The 25,264-nt window shown below is 36.4% G+C and overlaps 3 protein-coding genes across 5 annotated transcripts in view; 1 reads left to right on the plus strand and 2 right to left on the minus strand.

Annotated features, from left to right (window-relative positions):
- Nucleotides 1-14: 14 nt before the first annotated feature.
- On the minus strand, nucleotides 15-3,430 carry LOC137387641 (uncharacterized). Its single transcript, XM_068074121.1, has 4 exons — nucleotides 3,281-3,430; nucleotides 2,680-2,787; nucleotides 1,709-1,852; nucleotides 15-489 (listed from the first exon to the last, which is right to left on the minus strand). Exons 1-4 carry the CDS (start codon nucleotides 3,396-3,398, stop codon nucleotides 398-400), a joined length of 462 nt encoding a protein of 153 aa, XP_067930222.1. The 5' UTR covers nucleotides 3,399-3,430; the 3' UTR covers nucleotides 15-397.
- Nucleotides 3,431-5,136: 1,706 nt separating this feature from the next.
- LOC137388819 (uncharacterized) lies at nucleotides 5,137-14,762 on the plus strand. Its single transcript, XM_068075275.1, has 8 exons — nucleotides 5,137-5,271; nucleotides 5,981-6,241; nucleotides 7,755-7,917; nucleotides 9,110-9,241; nucleotides 10,646-10,812; nucleotides 11,184-11,327; nucleotides 11,797-12,015; nucleotides 14,504-14,762. The coding sequence occupies exons 1-8, from the start codon at nucleotides 5,137-5,139 to the stop codon at nucleotides 14,726-14,728; spliced, it is 1,446 nt and encodes a 481-aa protein (XP_067931376.1). The 3' UTR covers nucleotides 14,729-14,762.
- A 47-nt stretch (nucleotides 14,763-14,809) lies between these two features.
- LOC137388818 (polypeptide N-acetylgalactosaminyltransferase 13-like) overlaps nucleotides 14,810-25,264 on the minus strand; it is a 32,131-nt gene continuing 21,676 nt past the window's right edge. For all 3 annotated transcript variants that reach the window (XM_068075274.1, XM_068075273.1, XM_068075272.1), the window contains 8 exons: nucleotides 24,494-24,664; nucleotides 23,425-23,542; nucleotides 21,985-22,165; nucleotides 21,429-21,568; nucleotides 20,255-20,353; nucleotides 18,691-18,816; nucleotides 17,112-17,178; nucleotides 14,810-15,397 (listed from right to left, as the gene is read on the minus strand). In XM_068075274.1, the coding sequence (XP_067931375.1) occupies nucleotides 15,333-15,397; nucleotides 17,112-17,178; nucleotides 18,691-18,816; nucleotides 20,255-20,353; nucleotides 21,429-21,568; nucleotides 21,985-22,165; nucleotides 23,425-23,542; nucleotides 24,494-24,664 (967 nt within the window). In that variant the 3' untranslated portion in view covers nucleotides 14,810-15,332. The remainder of the gene's footprint in view (nucleotides 15,398-17,111; nucleotides 17,179-18,690; nucleotides 18,817-20,254; nucleotides 20,354-21,428; nucleotides 21,569-21,984; nucleotides 22,166-23,424; nucleotides 23,543-24,493; nucleotides 24,665-25,264) is intronic.

Raw genomic sequence — 25,264 nt, forward strand, 5'->3', positions numbered from 1 at the left:
TATGGTACATTTTATGGCTGCTTACAGGACGAACATTTGCAATAGACCCTAAATTGGAATTGTCTTCTCTCTCAACTAAGAAGCCCTTTTGATCACATTCCCTCAGACAGTCTCATGAACTAGTTACAAACTGATATTACTAGCTCTGAATACATGGCTCTGTTTAGTACGTCGGTATTGACTTTAACTTGGCCTTCTATACCTGGTCTCAACTACAAAAACGCAAGTTTCTTTATTTATTTGCTAATGAGCAGTACCCATTTTGGACTCACAAAGATAGTATTCAAGAACATTTTGTGATTGTGAAATATATTTGCTATAGTACAGTAAATGCTAGTAGTAAACCATTTTATGCGAGATTTATTGGTTCAAACAAGAAATGGAGTATATTTAAAATTTAATAACTGGCTGTAGTTGCAGTCTTGCCGGAGAATTCATTCACAATTGAGTCCATGATATCCTGGAGGGATTTATGCACGTCATCAATACCTGTAAATTTGTGACAAATGTTAACATGTAGGTTGCTGTATCCTAGTAATTCTATATGGTTCACAATTATTTTACGCTAAATATACATGTGAATGCTGCTCTGAATCACACTATGTTATTACCTCAGCACGCTATCAGAGCTTCACAACAACAGGTCTCTCAATATTTTATCATCAAAGGCTGGTTCACACGATATTGCCATATGTCAGTGTCGCCTTTTTGGGGATTATTTGTCGACTATATACCTCGAAAGCCGATAGCATCGCAGAAGCAACATGTCCGGAAAGATTGCAGCTGTCAAACTTTTTCGATGGTTTTACGAGTATTCAAAACCTGGGTAAGGTGCACTACATCAGCGATGGTGGTTGATATGCTGTTGTGGACTGCTTGATCTATATTTTCTTTCGTGACAATTGCTGCGAGACTAGCCTTTCTTCACTTCTATGGCCGCATATAATGAGAATGCTATGTCCGGATTATTCGCTGATGTAAACGCGGATGGGTTCATGGTCATGTGAAAATTGTTATCACAGAAGATCACTGATGTATTGTGAGGTTAACACCGAGAAATTGTGAGGTTAACACCGAGAAATTGTGAGGTTAACACCGAGATATTGTGACATAATGTGGAACAGCCTTTAAGAATGACTTCAAAAACCTTGTTCTATTCTTATACACAAAATCACTCATTCGGTTGGTAAAGTGAAACCTTAAATCCAGCCTTATTATCACAAACTCTTAAAATCTTCACTGGAAATGTTAAATGAAAGCAGGCTTTTACTGCGTTACACAAGTTTCTAGTGTGGGTCTATATAATACTTGAACAATATAATTTGAACTAAATAATTACAGGCACTTATCAAGGTGGTGAGTATCGTTCACGCTAACCATCTTCATCAATCATCAAACATGCAGTGTCAGTTTGTCAAAGTTTAAAAAAAATAATTTTATTTATGTTCAGCTCTGTGCAACTAGTTTAGTTACCAAGAACTGACAACTCTAAAAAAAACTTAAACAAATAAGCCAAGCGTTACTAACTGGTTCATTTTCTATTTATTTTTCTATTTACTATATTAGTATGAAAAATTGGGCAGCCATATTTATTTCTATGATTACTGGCTCTTGCAGTGCACCTATGAGGTTACTCTTATTCAGCACTGTCGATATTTTTCTTTCAATTGTGTTTTTCGTTTCGAATATCACATTTATTGTTACTCACTTCCTTTGAGGGCATCATGTACAGTTGGGGCCATTTTCTTCACCTCATCGAATACTCCCTTGGCCTTGTTCAAGGCTTCAGCTGCCTTCATTAAGGTTGCTATCTTGCTGTTTTTACCAAACAGGCCATCGATAATATTTCTCTCTAAAATGATCGATAGAAGTGTGAGATCACAGCCTCCTTGTCCATGGTCTAGATATATTTATAGACATACAAAGGCTATCTATGCAATGTGTATGATTAGCTACTGATGTTCTAAGGAAATATTTGCGCCTGTTGATTTCCAATCCGTATAGGTAAAAAAGTGTCAGATCCTCTGTGAATTACCAAGATATTATTAATACGCTGGTATATGTTAATATATAATTCAAAAGTTTTCAGATTTTTTTTTCAATTTTTCAGATTTCTGCGCTTGATACTTAGTAATCGACAATTACACAACTATTGTGTATTCTGCTAGGAACTACAAACTAACTATTCATAGGTAAAAATCCCACTAAGAGGTATGGAAAGGTGAAACTTGTGTTGAAAAACCGGCAGCAGTCAGCCTTTATCTGGTCAGCAACACCACCCAAGCAGGTCAATTACATGTTACATCAGTAATGAGAGTTCTATTTTTTACCTGTTTTTACCTATTTATATGTTAGAGCCTGTTCTGGCTTGACACGAACAATTGTGTTATCTGGTTTTATCATCTGTGTAAGTTAGAATTTAGTCAGATGCCCACACAGTAGGATGGCCACACAGTAGGATGGCCACACAGTAGGATGGCCACACAGTAGGATGCCCACACACTAGGATGCCCACACACTAGGATGCCCACACAGTAGGATGGCTGAAACCCAAGATTAAGTTTTTCAAGAATGCTCTACTTCGTACTCCAATAATATTCATAAAATATTTTACATTAAGTTTAAGTCTGGCATTCTATTGAATTGTCTGAAAACGTCTATTAGAGAGGCGGAACCTACTCTGAACAAGTCCAGCTTCGTCTTTGAATCTTCTGTTGTAAATCTCGCAGACAGTTATAAGGTGTGGCAGAAGTTTAGCTTTTACTTCTGGGGTGGCTGCCTTGGAACCTACAACCGCAGTATAAAGATTTGTAGAACTTAGGCTAGTAAAGGCTAACCGCGCTTCAAGTTGTCCTCTCTCTACATTCAGCTGCAAACAACTAGTCCCAAGCATTTACATGAAGAATGAAAATCTTTCAATGAGGTCTGAAGTGCTTATGATTCAAATATAGCAGTAGATTGAACAGAAATTACTAGAGCTTCGTGCATTTGCTAATCAAGAGTTTCGAAATGCTAAAAACTTAGAGTTTGGATAGTTCAGGATTTTTACCAAAAGTTTATCTACAGGAAGCGTGCTAAATGAGTAGATATTTAACTAAAAAAATATTATTCAATAGGAATATCACTCACTCAGCCTATACAATACAGTATTAATGATGTACCATATTGTACTCTATGCATTATATTGCACTACAATGGTAGTGTGTATGTTGATGCAAAAATATAGCATGTACAAAAATACAGCATGTACACTTGTATCTCTACATTCTTGAAGACATACCGAGGAAACTGAGGTCTGGCAGAGAACTGCACATGTCTTGTGCAATAAGGTGGGTTTCCGGCAGCAAAGCTGACAAGGTCAGTGTGGTCAGGCAAGCCAATATGATCAAACACTTCATTTTTACTGTAATAGTTGTTTCTTCTTGATGAGAACTGTTTAAAAATAAATGAGTTAGTTTACTCCTTGCAATAAATATATTTTTTACCGCTATAAAGTATTTTAATACTACATTTAAGGTGAATGCATGGTAGTTATGGATCAGTGTGTTCACTACAGTTTTTGGCTGAAAATTCAGTATAGACTCCAGTCAATAAATTTATTGTCATACTAAGAAGAATGCTGTGCCAGATTCAAGCAAAAGGAGTTTAACATGTTAAAATTTAGACATAGACAGTCTGTGATCAACTGATAGGTAGAGATGTTACTGTAATCCGCTTATTCTGTCTCCCTCTTTAGCCTCTTTAATTGCTAAATTGGTGAAGATAAGTTTTAAGTTAAAATTCTCTCAGAGGTCAGAGAAGTCTATGAGTAAATCAACTGAAGAACAAATCATATTGTCTACAGACATTGTCTAAACCATTTTCTATTGTCTAAAGACATATTATCTAAACTATTGTCTAAAGACATTGTCTAAACCATTTTCTATTGTCTAAAGACATATTATCTAAACATTGTCTAAACCATAAATGTTAAACTAATGATGATGCATGGCATGAGAACATTACAGTAAAAAGGAAAAGCTGTCATAGAACCTTCGCTATCTCTAGCCAACCGACCTTCCTTACCTTTCTCTTGTTCAAGTGCAGATGAATGCTCTTGGCACCCTGATTTCTTTTTATAAAGATTAGCGCAAGATCTATGACCGTAAGATAAATACTGTGAAACGTCTGCTTGAAGGCGCACGACCAGCTTTAAGTTTTAGCTATTGACACCATGTTATCAGCATATACTGCTGTAGGACAGCTGACGGATCCCATGTATTTTGAACTGTTCAAAGTTTAACTGGAGAGCAATTATAGAATCTTTGGCTACCGATTATCTCTTAGCTCCCGGCAGCATATGCACCATTAATGCTGTCCGATGTATGACAGCAGAGCCACTATCGTTTTAAAATTGGTGTATCTTCTGCTATATAGACAGTAAGATTTCAAAGGAAGACCAACCCCTGCCACACGGTTTTTCCAAATTAACACTTTTTAATGATTGAAGCCTCGCAGTGCTGGAGGCTTATTTTAGTATCCCCAAGTTTTACCCATTAAAAATTATATATCAAAGCAATGTTTGTTTTCTCTGGCTGTAAATTCTCGATTGTGACAAGGTCGTTCGAAGTATGCTGAAATACATAGGAAATAATTAAGTCTCTTCAGCTATATACAAGCATGTATGCTTTAACGCTAAATATAACAAATTGTACCAAGCTAGAAATTGTCTTTTTTCTCTCAATTGAGCATGGTCAGTTTTTTTTACAGAAAGTTGAAAGCACACTTCTTGAAAAGTGTGCTTTGTTCAAATTCATTTGAGGTTAATGCATAATGTACATGTAACAACTAGCTTTATAAAAGGCTTTATCAATTAGCTATCAATATAAACTTTATCTTTGTAACAAATTCATTGAAGTCCAGTTCTTTCATGTCTGTGTTATGGTCGAGCAATGTAACGTATTATTTGACATCGCGTAGCCTATTATTTCTTCTCAACACTTTTGAATAGAAAGTATTTATGCTATACCTACTTGACAACGACACTTGTCAATGCGTGTCGAGGTATCAAAGCAGCGAATACGACAGCATAAAGGAGATTAAAGGGCATAACCTCGAATACCATATGTAGTCTACAGTCTACAACCTAGTACCAAGATGAATGTCAGAGACTACATGCATGAAATCACTTCTCAAAATGCAAACACTCTCTCATCAATGGAGGAGGGACAAGATGGAAAACGGAAGAAATCAAAAGAGGAGACACTTATAGAACAGCAAAACAAAAACAAGGTAAGACCTTGAGAATAAAAAGGTGAGACTATGGTGAGTCAGTGACTTACAAAGTAGTATAATAAGAATAAGGTGAGTCTATGGAGAGTTAGTGACTAACAGAGTAGTATAACAAGAATAAGGTGAGACTATGATGAGTGACTAACAGAGTAGTAGAACAAGAATAAAGTGAGACTATGGTGAGTGACTAACAGAGTAGTAGAACAAGAATAAAGTGAGACAATGGTGAGTGACTAACAGAGTAGTAGAACAAGAATAAGGTGAGACTATGGTGAGTTAGTGACTAACAGAGTAGTAGAACAAGAATAAGGTGAGACTATGGTAAGTTAATAACATAACAATAACCTCAATAACTGTGTCGTTACTAATAGGCTTGTTGGAAAGTTTAAATATAAAATCCCACACATTGGTGGAGGAATATTCCAGTTCAACGACCTTCCAGCTTAGTAACATCAGTGCTACCACCACCTTATAGACTTACCATTTTGTGGAGGTGAATATGACCAAATATAGTTGGTCTGTAACAGCTTAGTTTGTTATTTATGTTATTATCACTAACATTATTGTATTTATTGCCAAATACAATAGTAGTGTAACGCAAAATGTCATTGTTGTTATTGTAACTGTTGCAACTTGACTAACCTTGAGATAGACTTGGTCTATAGTTTTATACTAGCTTTGTTTCTAGCAGGCGCTGGGCATATTGTAGGACCTCACAATGCACATGTATAAAGTGCTGAGTGCCCGGGCTAAAGGTCTCGATGAGGGAAGGCGTACATCCAGTCTCAGAGTTAAAACCCTACTTCAAAAGATTATGGCTGATGCTATGGAAAGAGAACCTCACTTTCAGATGTACTTTAGCAATACTGTCACAGGAGAAGGCGTAGAGATTAAGATTGACCTAGCAGATGCTGCCAGATATGAAATGAGAGTCTTTCTAAAGTCCTTTCCTCTCCCAGACTGTTTTCAGGTTCGTTTCTCTAAACTGCTTGAAGTTCCCCAGTTATCTTTAGTGTCCCCAACATTAACACTTTTTGAGTTTCTATTCCATCCGTTTATCATCTTTTTTGCAACTTTATTATTTATAAAATTTGTGATGAAAAAGATTTTCAACTTCACACAGGGTTTCAAAATAATGTCTACACTAGTGTGCATAGCCTATACCTACATGTATGTTTACAGAACTGAAAAAGTGGAACTGGGATTATCTTGCCTACTTTCAAAGCTTCAAATATGCTATAGAAATCTGAAAACAGTTTTATAGACAAAGATCAATGATCGTAGCACTGCAGTTATTTAATGCTGCTTGCCACCAGCAAACAAGTTATCATTTGTTACCAGGCTATTTGAATAACACCAGCCTTTCTTGCCAATTGTTGCTACCTTTCCTGATAATTGTTCGAATCTCAAAAGAATCCAAACCATTTGCTACAGGAAGTGAGGCGGATGTGCAATATTTGAAGTTGCTATATTTAGCTACCGTTGTCCTGATCATCTTGAGTAATCTAGTGATAATGACCTATACTAGCCTTTCTTATTGGCACAGGAGGCCTTGAACTTTCCCCGAACTTTCTCCGAAAATCAACAGCTGTCAGCCAAATGGAAGATTTAGACTCTGTTTGCTGATAGCTTTGAGCTGCTACGTCACCGATAACATACTCACTGCTAATGTAATGCTTTTTTGAGCAAAAATATAGCTAGCATTTCTTATTTTGTCACGAATTCCATATCCAAACTTGCTTTGTGAGAACAGAATTGGTCTTAACATGAAATGGTCAATATATTGGACTTCATTTGTGTAATGTTAAAAATGAAAACTGGCATTTTTCACCTTTTTGTAAATACTTTACAATGAGGTAAGCAACTTCTGCCATACTCAAAGATCAATTGCTATTTTCTACTGTAACACAACAATGGGCAAAGGAAGCATTGATTTCTGCTCACATGTCCAGTGGAGAGGCAGAATTGTTGAAAATTGTTCAATTGTTTAAAAGCTTGTTGATAGTCAAGCAACAATTGAGCATGTCATTGAAAGACTGTGTCTTAAGGAACTCATAGACCTTTGGCTGCGGGTCTGCATCAATCTTTTAAACAGGAAGTCTGAGGTGGCAGCCATCATTTTAAGCTTTAGCTATTATTCTGTTGAACGAGTAAACTTATTTGCTCTCTTTAATCTTTTGTGCCATCACTTGGTGAAACTGCTCGTAATTAAATACTGGTATTGGTACAAAGGTGATAAGTGGATAAAGTAAACGCGTTTAAACTGCTAATGCACGAATGTACTTACCCAGTATATTGGGATCTATGTGAAAAGTGATTAGGTAACTTGACAAACAGCCATTTTGTGTTGAAACTGTTGCTTTTAAATATTAAAATAGATTAGAAGACATCTTAAGGCATGGGTAGTTTGTCCTATCACACACTGTTATTGCTATGAGCGCTCACACTATTAACCCAATTCATACATGAGAACACAACTACAGATGCAGTACGGCCTGCAGTATCAAGTGCCCCACGGATGCGCTGACATTTGCATTGCCAAACACATGGACAGGGTAGAAAGGATGATGATCAGGAGTGAGTTGGGGAACCTGCTAGAGCGAGACTCACTTTCCCCCAAGCTTATCATTCCCTGGTTCAGGAACGGTGAGTCACACAACTAGTGAGATATTATTTGCTTATATAAATAATTGTTTATATAAATTTTATTGTGACTGGTTTATTCAGAGACTGGAATTATATTTTATGGCTTTTATGACTTAGAATTTATGGTTCCTTCAAAAAAGAGCTTTGGTGATTAAAAACAATACACATGTACAGCGGGTCACAAATTCAAAAATACTTTATTATATAAAATAGATGCTACGTTTACCAAGAGATTTTTGTGCGGTTTATGATTCAATTAATCAATTCAACAATTCAATCCAAAACGATTCAATCCAAAACAATTCAACTCTGTTGAATTTACTAGCTACAATCATTACTGAGCTGTTCCCTCAAAATTTCCTTAGCGCTGGGTTGCAGAGACACAGTACGAAGCCTCTTGGGTCTCCAGAAACCTTCCTATTTAGCTATTAAAGATCAAGTTACACACAAAATCTTAGCAGATTTCATAAAAAAATATCGCTATCTCTCTATAATTTGCAATTGTTTTTTTATGTTTGAGGTGATCTGACTGCCAGGATGTTTCAAGATTAAGATTGACAAGACTTGTTCAAGGTTAAAACCGTCGGAAAAAGTATGTGTTGAAATGACGTCAGTAGTAGCTTGGCTGATAGTTTCTCTCTTTTATGGTTTTAACTGAAGTTCTCAGATCAAGAGCAAGTGCGATTATAATATTTATAGTTGCAAAGAGAAGACAGAATAGAGGAGTGTAATGCTGCAACTTGAACGCAATAGCCGACATCGACTATAGAAATGATAACAACTAGTGACGTCATTTTGGCACATATTTTTGTTCTGAGGGTTTCAAAAGCAATTAAGTTTTGTCAATTTTTTTCTTGGAACTGTCTGGCAGAGAGATTACCTCAAGCATCAACAACAGTCATAATTGATAGAAAAATGCCAGTGCCAATACTTTCTGATAAAATCTACTGAAATTTTGAGAAAGTTCATCTTTAAAGTTACTTGCTGCAGTTGGCTTCAGCGCCTGAGCATATTTATCAGGGTCAGCTAACATATTGACAAGAAAGAATGTTTACAGTTGTCAACATAACTCAAGTACCTCTGCATACAGAGAAAGATTATAGATAGCTAAGCTGTTATAATGAGTGTGCACGGCTGCACGCTGGATGATGCAAACAAAAATACTCATGCTTGAATGAAATTGACCCGCTAGGCATTGTCAAGGCTGTGAAAAGAATTCAGATGAACGATGATGATCCAGACCATGACAAGATAAGTTTAGAGGAGTGTGAGAAGGGCGTCCAGTTAATCATCACCGAAAATGAACAGAAGAGCCAGGCCAAAGGTGGGTGGAGTTATTCTCACTTGCTTGGTGACTGATTGATGAGCTTTGCATAAAATTTTGTGGGTATGGATGTGCACGAAGAGATTTTAATAGAAATACTTGTATTTATGAATTATATGTATATGGTTTAGTAGTAAGCTTAAATGTTGAGTACTGATTAAGAGGGAAGACAACTCAGGTGTACAGACATCCAATGTTGATATCTGCCATGGGTATTTAAACCAAGGAAGGGTAACAGAAAGTAACTAGAGCCGACTAAGAGAACAAATAAAAATTTATCAAAGATGCCACAAAGCTGAGCTAATAAAATAAAGATTCAGAAGAAATGGTATTGAGCAAAGATTATTTTAAAAACCTTTTTCTAAAAGATAAACTCTACCAACATTGAAAACTCACTTCAAGACTTCAAATCGCTGCACATTTTAATCTAATCTTTTGAGCATCACAATTGTAATCAGCAGATACAAAAGCTATTGAGAGATTTGGGGGGAGGGTGCCAGAATATTGTAAGCTTTGTAAATGAATGACTAATGACAAAACAACTAGGTGGCTGACCATTTCATCCCTAAAGATTTGGACTGGTACATATTCACCTTCGAAACTCTAGTACTCGGTGACAAAAATTAAATGCTACAATCTTAACGCTGAATCCATATTTCTTTCTCCTCAGTCAAAAAACATAAATAGTTACTAGACAGAAAATAAAATAGGGATCTTCAAGTATTTGTCATTTAATTAACATTCTTTACTTAAGACTTGAGTGTTACTAGCATTGAGCTCAGCATTGCTTGTGACTTTTCTCATTCGCAATCAGATAGCTTGCTGCACGCGTGTAGATTTTGATAAAGTTAAATGCAGTTAAAACTGTTTTAGCTTGACTGTTTAAATCTTAGCATTAGTTCCACCGTACAGATGTTTTTGTATACTAACATGAAGCTAGGTGTTACCCAGGACTCCTGTCATCTTCAATCAGATAGCAGGATAGAGTTTACAGGATAGAGGCATAGAGTTTGCAGGAACCGGATAGAACTTATAGAACCAAATATTTTTGATGATCTGGTGGAAGGTGTGGTGCATAGATGTGTAAAGTTTGGACCAAATCAGCGAAAAAATGTAAAAACGCATAACGCTTTCGCAGACAAACAGACACGTGAACGCTCACAATAATTAAGTAGGATTTATTAGCCAAGATGAGTATATATTACAAACATTACTTGATGTTCTTAATAGTAATTCTTTACTCTATATCACTTATCTATCAACATAAGCATTGCTATGTCTGCGTGTCTTCCTTTTGTCTATAAAGCTGAAAGATGGAAAGTATGGAGTCATGAATGTGTCGAAAATATGACTCATTTTTTGACCTTGCTGTAAAAGAAAGGGTAATTGTTTTAGGAAAGAAAGGTTCTATCTCTTCTATACCGGATTCTCAGAAGCCAACATCAGCCAAATTGCCAGCGTCACCAACTATCATCACTGTTACTTGCATTGTAAGTGTTCGTGGAGCAGGGCTTCCTAAAGGAATGCGTTTGCAGCATGCCCTTCCTAACCGAGAGCCATACTCATCTCAGGTAAGAGTTCTCCTTCTTAAAAGAGAATCGTACTCATCGCGGATGAGTGTTGCCCTTCCTAGCAGAAAATCATACTCATCTCAAGTAAGAGTTGCGCATCCCTAACAGAGAGACGTACGATGGGGGAAGACTGCTAATGGCCTGCTAGTAGAAAAATCTCTAAGCCTGCATTTCTTATTACAACTTAACATCCCTTGATATCCTCATTTTACATTACCAAATATTAATGTAAAATGAAGTCTAAGGGAATTTAAACCCGGGTTTAGGTAAGCCATAAATACCCAATTGATGAAATATGTATGCAAACACCAAGTAGACAACATCATAAGTAAACTCGTAAGGCCACTGCAACTTTCACCTGTTGTTGACAGGGTAAGGTCGTTGTTGACCAGATGCTCAGCCAGGTGGCTGAAGGAAGGAGTGTCTACACCCTTGATGCCTGTCTTGAGCCACAAGAAGATGATCATCCGGCTTGCGCCTTTTGGGAGACGAATTTTAAACAGCTGACAGAGCAGGTTTGCTTTAACTTAAGCTAGCAACAATATCGCATATTAAATAGATGTAAGAAGTTTGCTGTTTGACTCCACTTGGATCTCTAATAAGTCAGTTAATTCTGCAGTAGATCTACATCCACATTATTTGACCAACTTCGCACCACATCATTTATTTTTTAGCTTTCTTAATCAGTGTTAACAAGTAAAACAACTGTAATAACGCAATTACTGAAGCTTTCGTGTTCGTAAGAGCGCACATGAAATTTGTTATAACTATGGGAAAATGATCCACCATGTTATCGAACTGACAACCTTCAAATTCATGTTCGCGTGAAATCAGCATTTACTTTTACTAAAAAAATTTGCTATGAATCTATTCACGAAGCTTTCTAAAAATATCTCATAGGTGGTGGAGCGAAAGATTCCCTTTTCAAGTTTGTAAATGCTAACGAAACATGCATGCAAAACTGATAGCTGCTGTATTCTGTAGATAATGAATGATGCTCGAAAGTTTGGAAAGACAAATTTGTTAGATCCAGCCATTAACGTGATTGAAATGATATCCATATCCCGACACTGGGAAATACCAACGAGCATCATAGAAACAGCAGCTCTCTGGGAGTTCAAAAAGGCTGCGAACAAGTTGAGGAATGAGGCTATGTGTTTTAAGAATGTTCTAGAAAGACTGCACGGTTATTTTCAGTCTCAGGTAAGCAGTTAGGGCTTTCTACGCAAAAGGTTCTCTATCCAAAACCCAAAGCTCCTAATGAACATGTACGTATGAACACATGACAGACATGCAGACAGAATGACATCCAATGGGCTTATGTTTAGGGTTGGCAAGGAAAAACTAAATGGTTCAAAATGTGATTGTTTGGGGGATAAAACTATGATTTTTAAAATTTTTGTGCGACTTTGCAAAACTCGGTGTTTCTTAACAAACAATCTGGTTTTGACATATGTGCAACAAACCTGTACACAATCCTAAATTATCAATAAGCAAGTGCAGTGGAGATACTAGACTGCATGTGTAATACAATGCAACAGGATTTTAGAAGTCGGGTCTATCAGTTTACTTTGTGCATGTAAACCTCAAAGCAGGATTGTGAGGTAGCAAATATAACTGGTAGTTTTCCCTCCCTACTATATTTAGTAAATGCCATTACAACATGAAACTCTTGACTGTAATGAGCCAAATGCAAGCATTGAAGAGTATTCTACACCTCTGATTCTGTTTACTAAAAAGTAAGAAACCGGCCGAGTAATGAAAAACCATCCAACTGGTAATTTAAATTTCGCATGATCAATAGCATTCGATCATACTAAAGGGAAATGTGCTTGAATATTTCCTTAAATATTGCCTTTTATGTGAAAGTGCTAGTAGCTCTACTTGCTTTATTACATGTACATGTTGTTCGCAAATTATGATTTTGTCTGTGGAATGCAAAAAAATTGTTAAGTTAAAGCTTGTGAGTCACTAATACTGAAAAGTGGGTTCACCAGCATTTTGATATGCAATGCAATTTACTGGCGATTTCGTGAGCAAAAATGTAGAAAAAAAACATGAAATAAAAAATGATTTACAATAAATCAACAATGTCCAACTTTTTTTTCAACAAAAAAAATCCTTTGTTTCAACCGTGCTTTGGTTGTTATTAAGCTGGCTCATGTTGCAATCACACAATATTACATGCACTTAGCAGGTAACATTACATGTACTTAACAGGTAGCAGGTAATATTACACTTACTTAGCAGGTAACAGGTAATATTACATGTACTTAGCATGTAACAGGTAATATTACATGTACATGTACTTAGCAGGTAACAGGTAATAATTACATGTACTTAGCAGGTAACAGGCAATAATTACATGTACTTAGCAGGTAAAAGGTAATAATTACATGTACTTAGCAGGTAACAGGTAACATTACATGTACTTACCAGGTAACATGTAAAAATTACATGTACATGCACTTCAAGCACATAAATTACATAATTTTCTTATTGTATATTTCAATACATCAGTCTTGGCTTTTGAATGAGCTATTGTTTGCCATGGTGAGACAGACATTGGTTGGTGTTTATAGGATTTCCCCAGAGCTCTACCGTAAAAATGTTTACTGGCATAGTCTCGAAACTTGTGACGTCACAATTCGCATATTCGTTGTTGTGTGCTCTTACCGCTTATTTATCAACTACGAAAGTGACGATAATGATGCTAGTGGCAGGCGAAGGTATGACAAATCCAGAGAACAAATGAAGATGACAAAGGAATCAGTGTCATTAGTTCTCCATGTACATATTATTTCTATGATAAGTACCTCAGACTCCAAGAATCATACTATATTTTCCCGATGATATTATGCACTAGCTCTTTATTTTTAATGCGATGTTAAGGTTTACGACTGAAAATAATTAATTTCAAGCATTGCGTGATCTCGCGAAAGTGCGATAGACATTTAGTCCTAGGGTCACGCAACCGCAGGTCATAATTTAATCAATGTGATTTCATTACCTTTATCAACGACAGTACATTTATTGAAGCATAATTAACCCAGAACATGTGTTTGTATTGGTCGGGCGTTAGCACGATCTCCGGGCATTGTTGATTATCTAGAATCTTAGTTTATTATTAGCGCTCTCCGGGTTTAACAGCACCGAATGTCACAGAAAAATGAAGCCTCAATGGCAGCGAAAGGGATCGACGACCTAAGGCTAAATGAGAATTATGACGCCACATTTTGAGTACCTGAACCAAGTGTTTTTTTTGTGCAGGACGTACTTTTGACACCCCGTTTTTCATAGTTCTATTATTCTTTGTGTATTGAATATAGGCTCATTCGAAAGCCAAGACTCTGATGTATTGAAATATATAATAAAAAAATTATGTAATTTATGTGCTTTAACAGGTAATAGATAATTGTTTGATACTATTTTGACTATTGACTATATTTTGTGAGAATTGGGTTAAAATAGCTGAAACAGTTGAACATAAACAAACCTTTTTTTGGCAATAGAACTAATTGGTGCCAATATCATTACAACAGAGTGTGTTAGCGCATGAGAAACCAGCTAAATACATGCAACGTGTCAGGTTCCATGAATATTAAGTCATTATTTATTCACTTTTGTAAATAACCTGCAACAACCCTCTAGCAATAGTAAGTGCGAGTACAAGAATTATATCTCATTTTAGAGTTGTCCTCACTTTCTTCTTGCCAATTATAATCTTCTCAAACTTGAGGATCCAAATTGGTGTGAAATAATAGCCAAGGAGATTGGAGATGCAATTGCTGCGATGGATGATGACCCAAGCAGGCTGCTCGAGTTAACAGGCACAAACAAGAAAAAGGAGAAAAAGGATGCGGTAATAGAGGAAGGAGAGACTGTGTCTATTCATAGCCAAAATCTAAAGGAGTAGAAGACCGCTGGCCAACATGGAACCAACTTTTGTTATTTTCAATGCAAATATATTGCAGACAATTCTATACCACGCTTATCATTGAGGGAGGAACGCTAGGATATATTTGATGAAAAGAATCACTGAGATATGTACATACATTATATGTTATTTTTACATAAAATTAAATATAGAGATATATTATTTTGCAGTTCATTTCAATGTTCAGACACAAACTCAAAAGTACATGCACCACTAATATGTCATCAACCAGTAGCTTACGGCCATGTAATGTACAAATGTCCAAGGAACGAACTATACATGTCATATCAGCTACATCGTTTACAGGCTACCAGACAATGTGTAACAGTCGCAAAGGATCGATAGATGTAAAAAGTGAGAGGACGCTACCCAAAAAGCAGTAAAGGGGAGCAATTGATTCGGGAATCACAGGTAGAGGTGCCCATAATAAAGCAGGCTGAAATGGTTTAGTATATAGTGATGCAATGAATAGCCAAATGGTAAAAGACAGCAACCCGTTATTTAAGATTACCACATAGCCTTGTAGGGTAAAATGGAAGGGCTTTAAAATTGGAATGGTGGCTGACATGAAGGTATTGAGCAGTTATGTGCCAGTGTCATAGTTTTCTATCTCCCAAATCTGCGTCCGTTTTCCCAGGATACACTTTTCTAAAATTAGACAGTAATAACTTTAGGTTTGAACAGCAACCCGTTGAAGACACTCCCCTAAAAAACTGCTAATCATGACAGTCTTCTCAAAATGATCTTTGATGAGCGGTAGAGAAATTCAGTTCTTTGGATGGTACGGAACAAAAAGATTCCTAATTCATTGTTAACCATTAAGTGAAATAACTAGACGGTCAGCGTTTTATAATACAGCTTGTAACACAAAGTCTGACCCTGGACTGCATAGGAAACTTGTTACCTTTCCTCGAATCAGGTAAGAAACTTGAAGCTAACACAAAAAGCATATGGCTGACAGCGCTTTGTTAGAGCCATTGGCGCACTTAGCATTGCTTGACAGTTCTTTAACAAACAATATGTAATACAATTACAGATAACTAGTTAAAAAGTAAACACAAAGATATAACAAATGAACAAACGGTGCCATTATAGAGCCATAGCCAGAAGTATTAAGCATATGAACAATCTTACAAATCAATGCAAATGGAGTTTTTTAAAAAGGTGTAGTGTAGTCTAAACCTAGCACAAACAAGCTGTTGACGGTTGTCAGTAACTGTTGCTAATACTGGTGATGATTGTCAGCTGCTCATGCTGTTGGCGATTGTCAGTAACTGTTGCTAATACTGGTGACGGTTGTCAGGGTCTAATGGTGTTGACGGTTGTCAGGGTCTAATACTGTTGACGGTTGTCAGGGTCTAATACTGTTGACGGTTGTCAGGGTCTAATACTGTTGACGGTTGTCAGGGTCTAATGCTGTTGACGGTTGTCAGGGTCTAATGGTGTTGACGGTTGTCAGGGTCTAATGCTGTTGACGGTTGTCAGGGTCTAATGGTGTTGACGGTTGTCAGGGTCTAATGGTGTTAAAACATAAACAGTTTTCTGGCGGTCGTTTTATGAGTTTATTAATAATATCGATTTTTCAATTAAGCATTGCATCAGAGTAGATCTTACTTTAACATAGAATTGCCCAAATGCTTTTCGAAAAAGGTTTTTTAACAGTCAGTAGCAGTTACTAACCACCTGCTTGGTTTACACTAGTTGTAGACCTTCTTAAATCTGCATGAGTCTCTTTTGACCAATCAAAAGCAGATTTACTAGTGAAGTCAATGCTTAAATGACTGATGCTGTTATAGTTGGTACAATTCGGAATAAATCAGATGTCCGACACACCATAAGTTAAATTGTAAGAGATAACTAAAGGTGATATAATCAAATCTCTATATGATCATCAGCAAACTTTCAACAGACAACATAAATTTGAGCAAAATATCTCTCGGCATGCGAAGTAATGATGCCATTTAGTTAATCTCGGCTTTTACATCCAAAGATGCTGGATGCAGTTTCACTTTTGAAATATCCAACAAGATTGCAAATTTGCCAGAAATAGAAAATCTAGAACTCCAAATGACATAAAGCCCTCTATCAAGTCAGTTATATGAATGAGACTCAGCACAAGTGGATTAGCACCAAAACAAGGACTTTATGGGTTTGAACAGACTGCAGAAGATTGGGATCGGGGAATATATCACATATGTTCAAATATGACAGATAAAACATGGTTAACCGTGACACAGAAAGTAGGAGTACATGGTCATTAGAAAAAGAAAGAGTATCTAGACTACAATAATAGCCGGTGACTGCAACTTCTCTAGTCATGGTAACCTCTCTAATATTGAGTATACTACAAGAGAATACTTACCAAATGTTAACTTCTTGTCTGCTATGGCAACGCAGAGTCTGCTAGGCTGGTGTTTTATTTGCTGGTCCTAAAACAAACAACAAATAAAGTGCGAAAGACGATATGATGAAAGCGAAGAGACTTAGGATTTGAAAGTTACAATGCTAAATGCGGAGTGATAAGGACCAATATTGCTCTGATCAGGAGTCCAACTCCTGCATGATGCTACATAAATACTCTTATATATTTCAATAAGAAACTTGCCAGAAATAATTTTGTAAAGAAGAATAAATGTATCAGAAATTTTTAGTAAACTCATTTGGTTCACTGAATCTACATGAGTAACTGATTGCTGGATCTAATTGCCAGGAATTATCTCCCCCTTACTACTCTTAAATATGCACTTTTGTAAGCTTGCAACTTAACTAAGAGAATTCATCCAGCTAACTAGGATGTTCTATATAAGTAAACTAATACAGTAGATGCTCCTATAAAGTTAACTCCACTTGACATTAAAAACAATTTATGTGAAGTTTTGGTTTTGTGTTACGTAATGAGCTGCATATAGCAGAGCTTCAAGTTGATGCAAGTTCTCAAATTTGATTTGAATGACGAGGGTCGGACAGTTAGCCTTAAAAATATCGTTTTATCTGTTGCTGGACTTGGGAGAGAAAGCGATGTATAGAGTATCCCTAGTATATATAATAATACCCTCGCAGTTGAGTGTGTCGTAAAAGATTGTCAAATGTGCTGACAAAGCGATGATAATAAGTAGGTGCACAATTATTCAGAAAAACTTGAAGGAGGTCGATTGGTGCAGATGTTAGAGTGTCATCTACCAAACTGAATGTCACAAATTGGCATCTCATTGAAATCAATCTTCGATTCTAACCCTGGCTTTGGGAAAACAGACAAACAGACACCACCCTTAAAACAATAAATATATTTTTTTATTTTACTTCATTTTAGACATAAACAATATTTTTTCTTTTTCTTTGCAGCATAAACATTGCTGTCTAAAAATTGAAAAAAACTTGATTTAAATTGACATTCAAAGTGACAATTCATTTATGTAATTGCTCAGTCTAGATTTGACTCCATCTTATTCCATAGTTAAAACTGACTAGTTCCTACATCATCTAATAGTGTACCATGCAATCTACGTTCATATCATTCAATGTATCATTTGTAGTGCATTTTTCAATCTACATTTCATAGCCTATTTCACTTTTAAGCTGAACAGCATTTTGAAAATGTCATTTCTAGTAGAACTGCTTCAAACTTGCAGGGCTGTCAGCAATAAAACTGTATTGTGAAGGAATAAGTTTACATTCATCTTGTGGCCAAAGTTAGTTCTCATTTTCGGGACAGATTTATGAACAGGCACCAGATTTACACTAAGAAAGCTTTTAGTTTTAGTCAAGTTTACAGGCTAAGATAATACTGTAGGACACGAAAAGGTACATTAATTGTTGTTCCATACGTACATAGGCATCTCCAATGACGTTTTCCAGCATTCATAAAACTCCAAAACATAGGTGCTGAGGTAAATGAAGATAAAGCTAATAAAATTTCAAGAAGTCAGGCTCAAATATTTTACCTCATAAAGCCATGCTTGGTTTCCCCTTAAGCCATGACAGGAGAGTAACTTTATGTTTCCGTTACTCGTTGAGTCCATGCATAGCTCATCTGTTCGCAGAGCTCGATCCTCCGTATAAGCAAATATCTGGTAACAATAATCAAACCTACCTACATAAAAACTAAAGAAACAGTTTGAACCTTCTCAGAGGTTTTATAAACAATTGCAACTAAATGCTCCTTTTTACTAACTTCACAAAGTAGACTTCAACAAGAATATTGCATCCATGACTGTCATCTAGTAAAACACTGAAACCAAATACCCTACAGGATGATATTATTTCATGGATTTAAAAGTTGGTGAATTCATGGGGAGACAACTCTGCAAATGGTTAAAATAATTAGAAAATTAGGGTTGTTGGCTCTTTTTTAAAGAAAAGCAAGTTTAAAAACTACATAAAGTTAAAAACTAGTTACTAGTAAATAAAGCTGAGTTCCAAACTTTTTTGTAACCATCATTGGGGGGTTAGAAATACGTCCGCTGTGAATGCATCGCAATTCATTACAAAATTAATCAAGGTTGTAACAATTTCTTCAGAAATCAGAATGTTGTCGTCCATAGTTGCTCGTGCAGTTTTTCATTGCGAAATCACCTCATACAGCTTCTAATACTTAAGTTGATGAAATTAACATGATGATTTTGATTTAGACATTATGATATGTATATGATTTGATTTGCAGATACGATTACATATAGAATAAAAAGGTCATCCATAAAGTTAAAGTGCTAAACGCATTTGAAAGTTTTGCACTCTACTGCTAGCTAGATTCACGGATTAATTTTTTCGCGTATCTGTTCTCCCGCAAATAAAATAGTCTGGGAAAAGGCATAGAAATTAAGCTTTTGCGAAATATAACTAATTGTCTAACTATAACTAATTGAATAATATTGTCACGTAGGATATATTAAATAAATACTCTGCGTATTATCTGCATATGCAACAAGCTGTATATTGTGTATTGCTTACTTTCATCGTAATGCATACCAATCCAATCTTGTAACCTATCCTTATTCACCTACATGTAGATAGTGTGCGAGTTACATACACGAGTGGGTAACTTCAAAAAATCATGGAAAATCCATTTTTGTATAAATTGTTGCATAAATGTGAGTATAAAAAATGCAGTTTGTTTAGCTAGTACAGTATGCTTTGTCATATCACTGATGACAAACTTTGTATATTTGATCAAACTGCATGTTAAATTTTAATAAAAAACACTGAAACATCAATTGCGTTTGTGATTTATTTCAAGGCATTTACCCAACATTTCAGTCATTTAATGATCAGTTTTTGTGGAAAATTTTGCCTTAAAATAAAACACATCCATATTGCCACAGAGCCTACTCACAACCACACTTGCAAACACGTCAGTACACAAGAACTGCGTAACCTTTGCAAAAGCTGTGATTTTTTTTCACGAGACGTCATATACAGATAACTCCAACTTGCCATGTTACTATGCAGTTGCACTGACAAAACATGATATGGCTGGACAAATCCAATTAGGTCAAAGCGAATGATCACCTGGTTGCCTCCCCTGTCATGGCAGTGAATCAGTGCCATGCTGTCTCCCGCCTTTCCTCCATTGCCATCTATGCACAGATTTGTGTCTGGGTTTATAATCTGTGATGGACAGACGTTGAGAGAAGCAATTAAAAAAGTTATATGAACTTTATTTCAACCAATGAGGTGGCACATAAGCCACATAGCTGCTGCAAAACTAGAAGATAGACCAAGAACATGAACTACTTACAAAACTAGAAGATAGACCAAGAACATGAGCTACTTACAAAACTAGAAGATAGACCAAGAACATGAGCTACTTACAAAACTAGAAGATAGACCAAGAACATGAGCTACTTACAAAACTACAAGATAGACCAAGAACATGAGCTACTTACAAAACTAGAACATGGACCAAGAATATGAGCTACTCCCAATACTAGAAGATAGACCAAGAACATGAGCTACTTACAAAACTAGAAGATACACCAAGAACATGAGCTACTTACAAAACTAGAAGATAGACCAAGAACATGAGCTACTTACAAAACTAGAAGATGGACCAAGAATATGAGCTACTCCCAATACTAGAAGATAGACCAAGAACATGAGCTACTTGCAAAACTAGAAGATGGACCAAGAATATGAGCTACTCCCAATACTAGAAGATAGACCAAGAACATGAGCTACTTACAAAACTAGAAGAGAGACCAAGAACAGGAGCTACTCCCAATACTAGAAGATAGACCAAGAACATGAGCTACTTAGAAAACTAGAAGATAGACCAAGAACAGGAGCTACTCCCAAAACTAGAAGATAGACCAAGAACATGCGCTACTTACGCATTTGTTTACCATTTTATGGCAAGTAGTATTAAATAGAAACACTATAGAATACCATTATTTGACATATACATGATTACAGCATACAAAAAAGAATTCTAAAATTATCAGCATGAAATTCTTTCATTAAATTTAATTTGTTTATACTACCTTAAATATATGAAAGAAACAATTTGCACAATCTCTGCAGAATACAACACCTTTTCATCAACTCCATGTTAAAGATCCAATTCCAGAGAGACATTGGCTAATAGAAAAAGCATAATATGACAGTGTTGTGTTATAACCTATATCCATTCTACAGAACACGGGATAGCACAACTCTGAACATGGTAGTTAACTAGTTGACTCACCCTTCCTACTGATTTATAGTATATGGGTATATGACTTTCAGGATATATATTCTCTAAATACCACTTGAAGCTTTTACATTCCAGTTTCTTCCTCAGGTTAATTCGTTCCGTCATATCACCAGGATCAGTGTCTCGCACACCTGCAGCATCACACATACAGTTTAGTAACCCTGAAGTACATTAGAGAAACCTCCATGTCTTCTCTTTACAGAAAACATGAAGTTTAGTAAACCTTGGAGTACGTTAGAGAAGCCTACATTTCACTTTTTTAAAGAAAATGCTAGAAAGAGCAAACATATTAACAACCTTTCAAAAGGAAAATCTTCTTAATAATTACCTTTTGGATTTGTAATCTCTTGCAAAAAGGAGATGACTAACATAGCTACTGTCTACTAAAATTGTTTGAAACTGGTTCCTCCTTTAATGCTCTTTCTCCTATCTGGTATCCATTTAGTGACCGAGCACCAGACAATAACACCGGGTACATAGCCCAAGCCCACAAGGAACATGACACTGCCTCAGAGAGCTTTAGCTATCTGGTTAATGGTCAACTCACGGGGACTCATTTTATAAAAGAACTCCTGATATTCATCCATCCAGACAGTAGCTATTCGCTGGGTGTTGTGATTGAGTATGGTGGCCACTCCTCCTGGCCACGAATAAGGTGAGATCTTACGAAAGACATGGCCAACCCGGGAGCATGTCACGATCAGGACTTGTCCTCCGCACTGCCAGATCTGTATAGATGACAGAGAACATAGCGATAATAACATCATCTGTATAGATAGCACAGTGCATAGGAACACTAACACTATCCGCATTGCAAGGGGTGATAACCCTGAACTGGTAATGACAAATGTACATGCCTATGGTGAGCAATAGCCTAAATGTGTACAGACTTTGACGTTTGAAAGATATAATGTAAATAATTTATGTATTGTTTTTGCTTTGTACTATGCAAAATTCCATGCAACGTAAACTGTCAAGCCTGTGCAAGTTCTCAAGTTCCACTTGAATAGAGACAATTTTGTAGTTAGCCTTAAAATGTTGCGTTCTCTCTCGTCACACTTGTGAGAAAAAACAATGTACGTATAGCGTTATCTCTACTATATAAACAAATGCCGTGACATTCTAGTTCGCTGTGATACATGTAGAACGTTAGATGTGTCGACAAAACAGAGAACAGGTAGCTGCGCAATCGTTCAGAAATACTTAAAAGCGATTGATTGATGCAGTTAATACAGTGTCCGTCTACCCAACCTGAATGTCACAAATTGGAGTATCGCCGAAAGCTATCCTTTATACTAATCTTGACCCCTGGAGACAGATAGACGACAAACAGGTAGACACCACTTCCACTATAGTCAAAATATATTTTGTTTTACTTTATTGAACAATGGATAAAATATTGGTTATTAGTTTTCCTTCGCAGAATAGACCTTGGTGTCTAGGAAAATAAACAAATCATTGTAAATGGACATCGCAGATGTGTGCTCCCCTTTAACTTGTTGTGAAACTACCTTAATCGTGAAACGAGTGAAAGCGATAAGAAAAAGAAAAGTTGTCAATGCAAACCAATAATACTGCAGTTACAGTACAGCCCTCAAATTAAAAGAGTTAAGTCTAGTTTTGCTTTTGTATGCCCAAAGGAATTAGTTTGGAAAGATCTTGGATTGAACAGATTAGGCAATTTACATACATTTTACTGTTCGTATAATGTAAAGTCCCTGCAACATAAATAATTCCTGGAACGGATTATTTATGTTGTAAGAGTGTCTACTGCATATTATTAATATGGACAGAATTTTAAAGAAAAATTCGCCGTCACTAAATCAGTTGACAAAGAAGCTGAACAATTCTTTAAACCGCTAGAAATATCATGCAGCAGTACAATACATTTACACTGCTGACTGACAAGAATTTCAACGTTTAACCATCGGATTGCGCAATGGAATGACTAGGCATTGAATTTGTAAAGAAAATTGACTAAACACACCCTGAAAGACATCTCAAGGTTCTCTCCTCCCCAGATGTTCATTCCTGAGTCATATGACCCGATCTTGTAAAAATAGTCTTTATTTATGGCAAATAGACCTCCAGCCATAGTCGGTGTTCTGAACAGACAAATGACATGGCTTGACATCAATACAGTAGCCTATCAAATGGCTTGACATCAATACAATAGCCTATCAAATGGCTTGACATCAATACAGTAGCCTATCAAATGGTTTCACATCAATACAGTAGCCTATCAAATGGTTTCACATCAATACAGTAGCCTATCAAATGGTTTCAAATCAATATCGTAGCCCATCAAATGGCTTCACATCAATACAGTAGCCTATCAAATGGTTTCAAATCAATATCGTAGCCTATCAAATGGCTTCACATCAATATAGTAGCCTATGAAATGGCTTCCCTTAATACAGTAGCCTATGAAATGGTTTGACAACACAGTAGCCTATCAAATGGCTTCACTGAATGCAGTAGCCTATCAAATGGTTTCACATCAATACAGTAGCCTATCACATGTCTAGAGCAAGAATATACATGGTTGGCATGAACCAGCAATAAAAAATAGCAGCGTTATGATGGAGTTGAGGAGAATAATGACGTTCAATAAAAGTCTACTTTATTCCCACCATACAAACCCAACACAATAAAAATAAAAAGCATATTTACTAAAATAATAAATAGTTTTAGCGTATTTGCATAAAGCTATTTGACAAGCTAATGAAGTTTTAATAGAAAATACGAGGTTCATACTAAAAATCCACAAGCACTGTTGAATCAAATAATTTTCAACTACTTAGCACACTTCTATCTCCACCCCTTCTGTCATACTCAAACACACCCATTAATAGGCACACTCCTATCTCCACCCCTTCTGTCATACTCAAGAACACCCATTAATAAGCACACTTTTGTCTCCACCCCTTCTGTCATACTCAAACACACCCACCTGATAGGCACACTCCTGTGTCCAATTCTGTCATACTCAAATATACTCACCTCATTGGCATACTCCTGTCTCCACCCCTAATGTAATACTCAAATATACTCACCTCATTGGCACACTCCTGTCTCCACCCCTTCTATCATTCTCTCTTTTTGGTGCTTGATACCACCTGAAGTTTAGCTTCCAGTTAAAACCACCCCAAGTTGTGTCACCCCCGGGTATGTATTCAAATGTGTCATCACTTATCACATCTATGATTGGACACACAGCGGATTCTCTGGAAATAAAAAATGCTGTGGTATCATTCTACTGCATTGGTGACAAAACATTAAAAGGGGAACATAACTCTCACTGTGAGATTTAGTTAGCAACTTAAAATTGCTGACCATAGTAAATACCATGAACAAATGCCTGCCTTTTGCTATCTTATCGAATTATGGAAAACATCCTTCTAACAAGACTACACTTGTGAATAAAATGTTGACAGATGTCAGATGACCTAGCTGTCTAAACACAAGCTAATCACCTATCTTTTCCGTATAGCTTGATACACCAAGTTAAAACATCAATGCTTGTGCCTCATTTGGAGGATTCTCAGAAAGGCAATTATTCTAGAAATCTAATCAATTTGGGCTGGCAGCATCAGCTCCTTCACATCATAGCTGTTTGATTATTGATTTCTCGTTTTGAAATTAAAACTGAAAGAAGATGGTATCACATGAATGGCCCTCTACTAACCACTAGTACCAAAATTAATAGCTATGTGACTTGCCCAGATCTGCAATTGCACTTACGACTGTACGTCCTGTCCACCCGTATCAATGACCACATTCCACAGATTCAACCTAATTCCTTCATTGACTAGATATCTTCAGCA

Source organism: Watersipora subatra, chromosome 2 (genome assembly GCF_963576615.1).
Source record: "Watersipora subatra chromosome 2, tzWatSuba1.1, whole genome shotgun sequence".
Classification (NCBI taxonomy): domain Eukaryota; kingdom Metazoa; phylum Bryozoa; class Gymnolaemata; order Cheilostomatida; family Watersiporidae; genus Watersipora; species Watersipora subatra.

Bases quoted from the DNA above. Each gene is read 5' to 3' on its own strand.
- LOC137387641 (XM_068074121.1), bottom strand. From the start codon at position 3,398: ATGAAGTGTTTGATCATATTGGCTTGCCTGACCACACTGACCTTGTCA. The intron at 2,788-3,280 runs GTATGTCTTCAA...CTGCGGTTGTAG, and splicing joins GCCAGACCTCAGTTTCCTCG to GTTCCAAGGCAGCCACCCCA. The intron at 490-1,708 runs GTGAGTAACAAT...ACAAATTTACAG, and splicing joins ACATGATGCCCTCAAAGGAA to GTATTGATGACGTGCATAAA.
- LOC137388819 (XM_068075275.1), top strand. From the start codon at position 5,137: ATGAATGTCAGAGACTACATGCATGAAATCACTTCTCAAAATGCAAAC. The intron at 10,813-11,183 runs GTAAGAGTTCTC...TGTTGTTGACAG, and splicing joins GAGAGCCATACTCATCTCAG to GGTAAGGTCGTTGTTGACCA. The intron at 12,016-14,503 runs GTAAGCAGTTAG...ATCTCATTTTAG, and splicing joins ACGGTTATTTTCAGTCTCAG to AGTTGTCCTCACTTTCTTCT.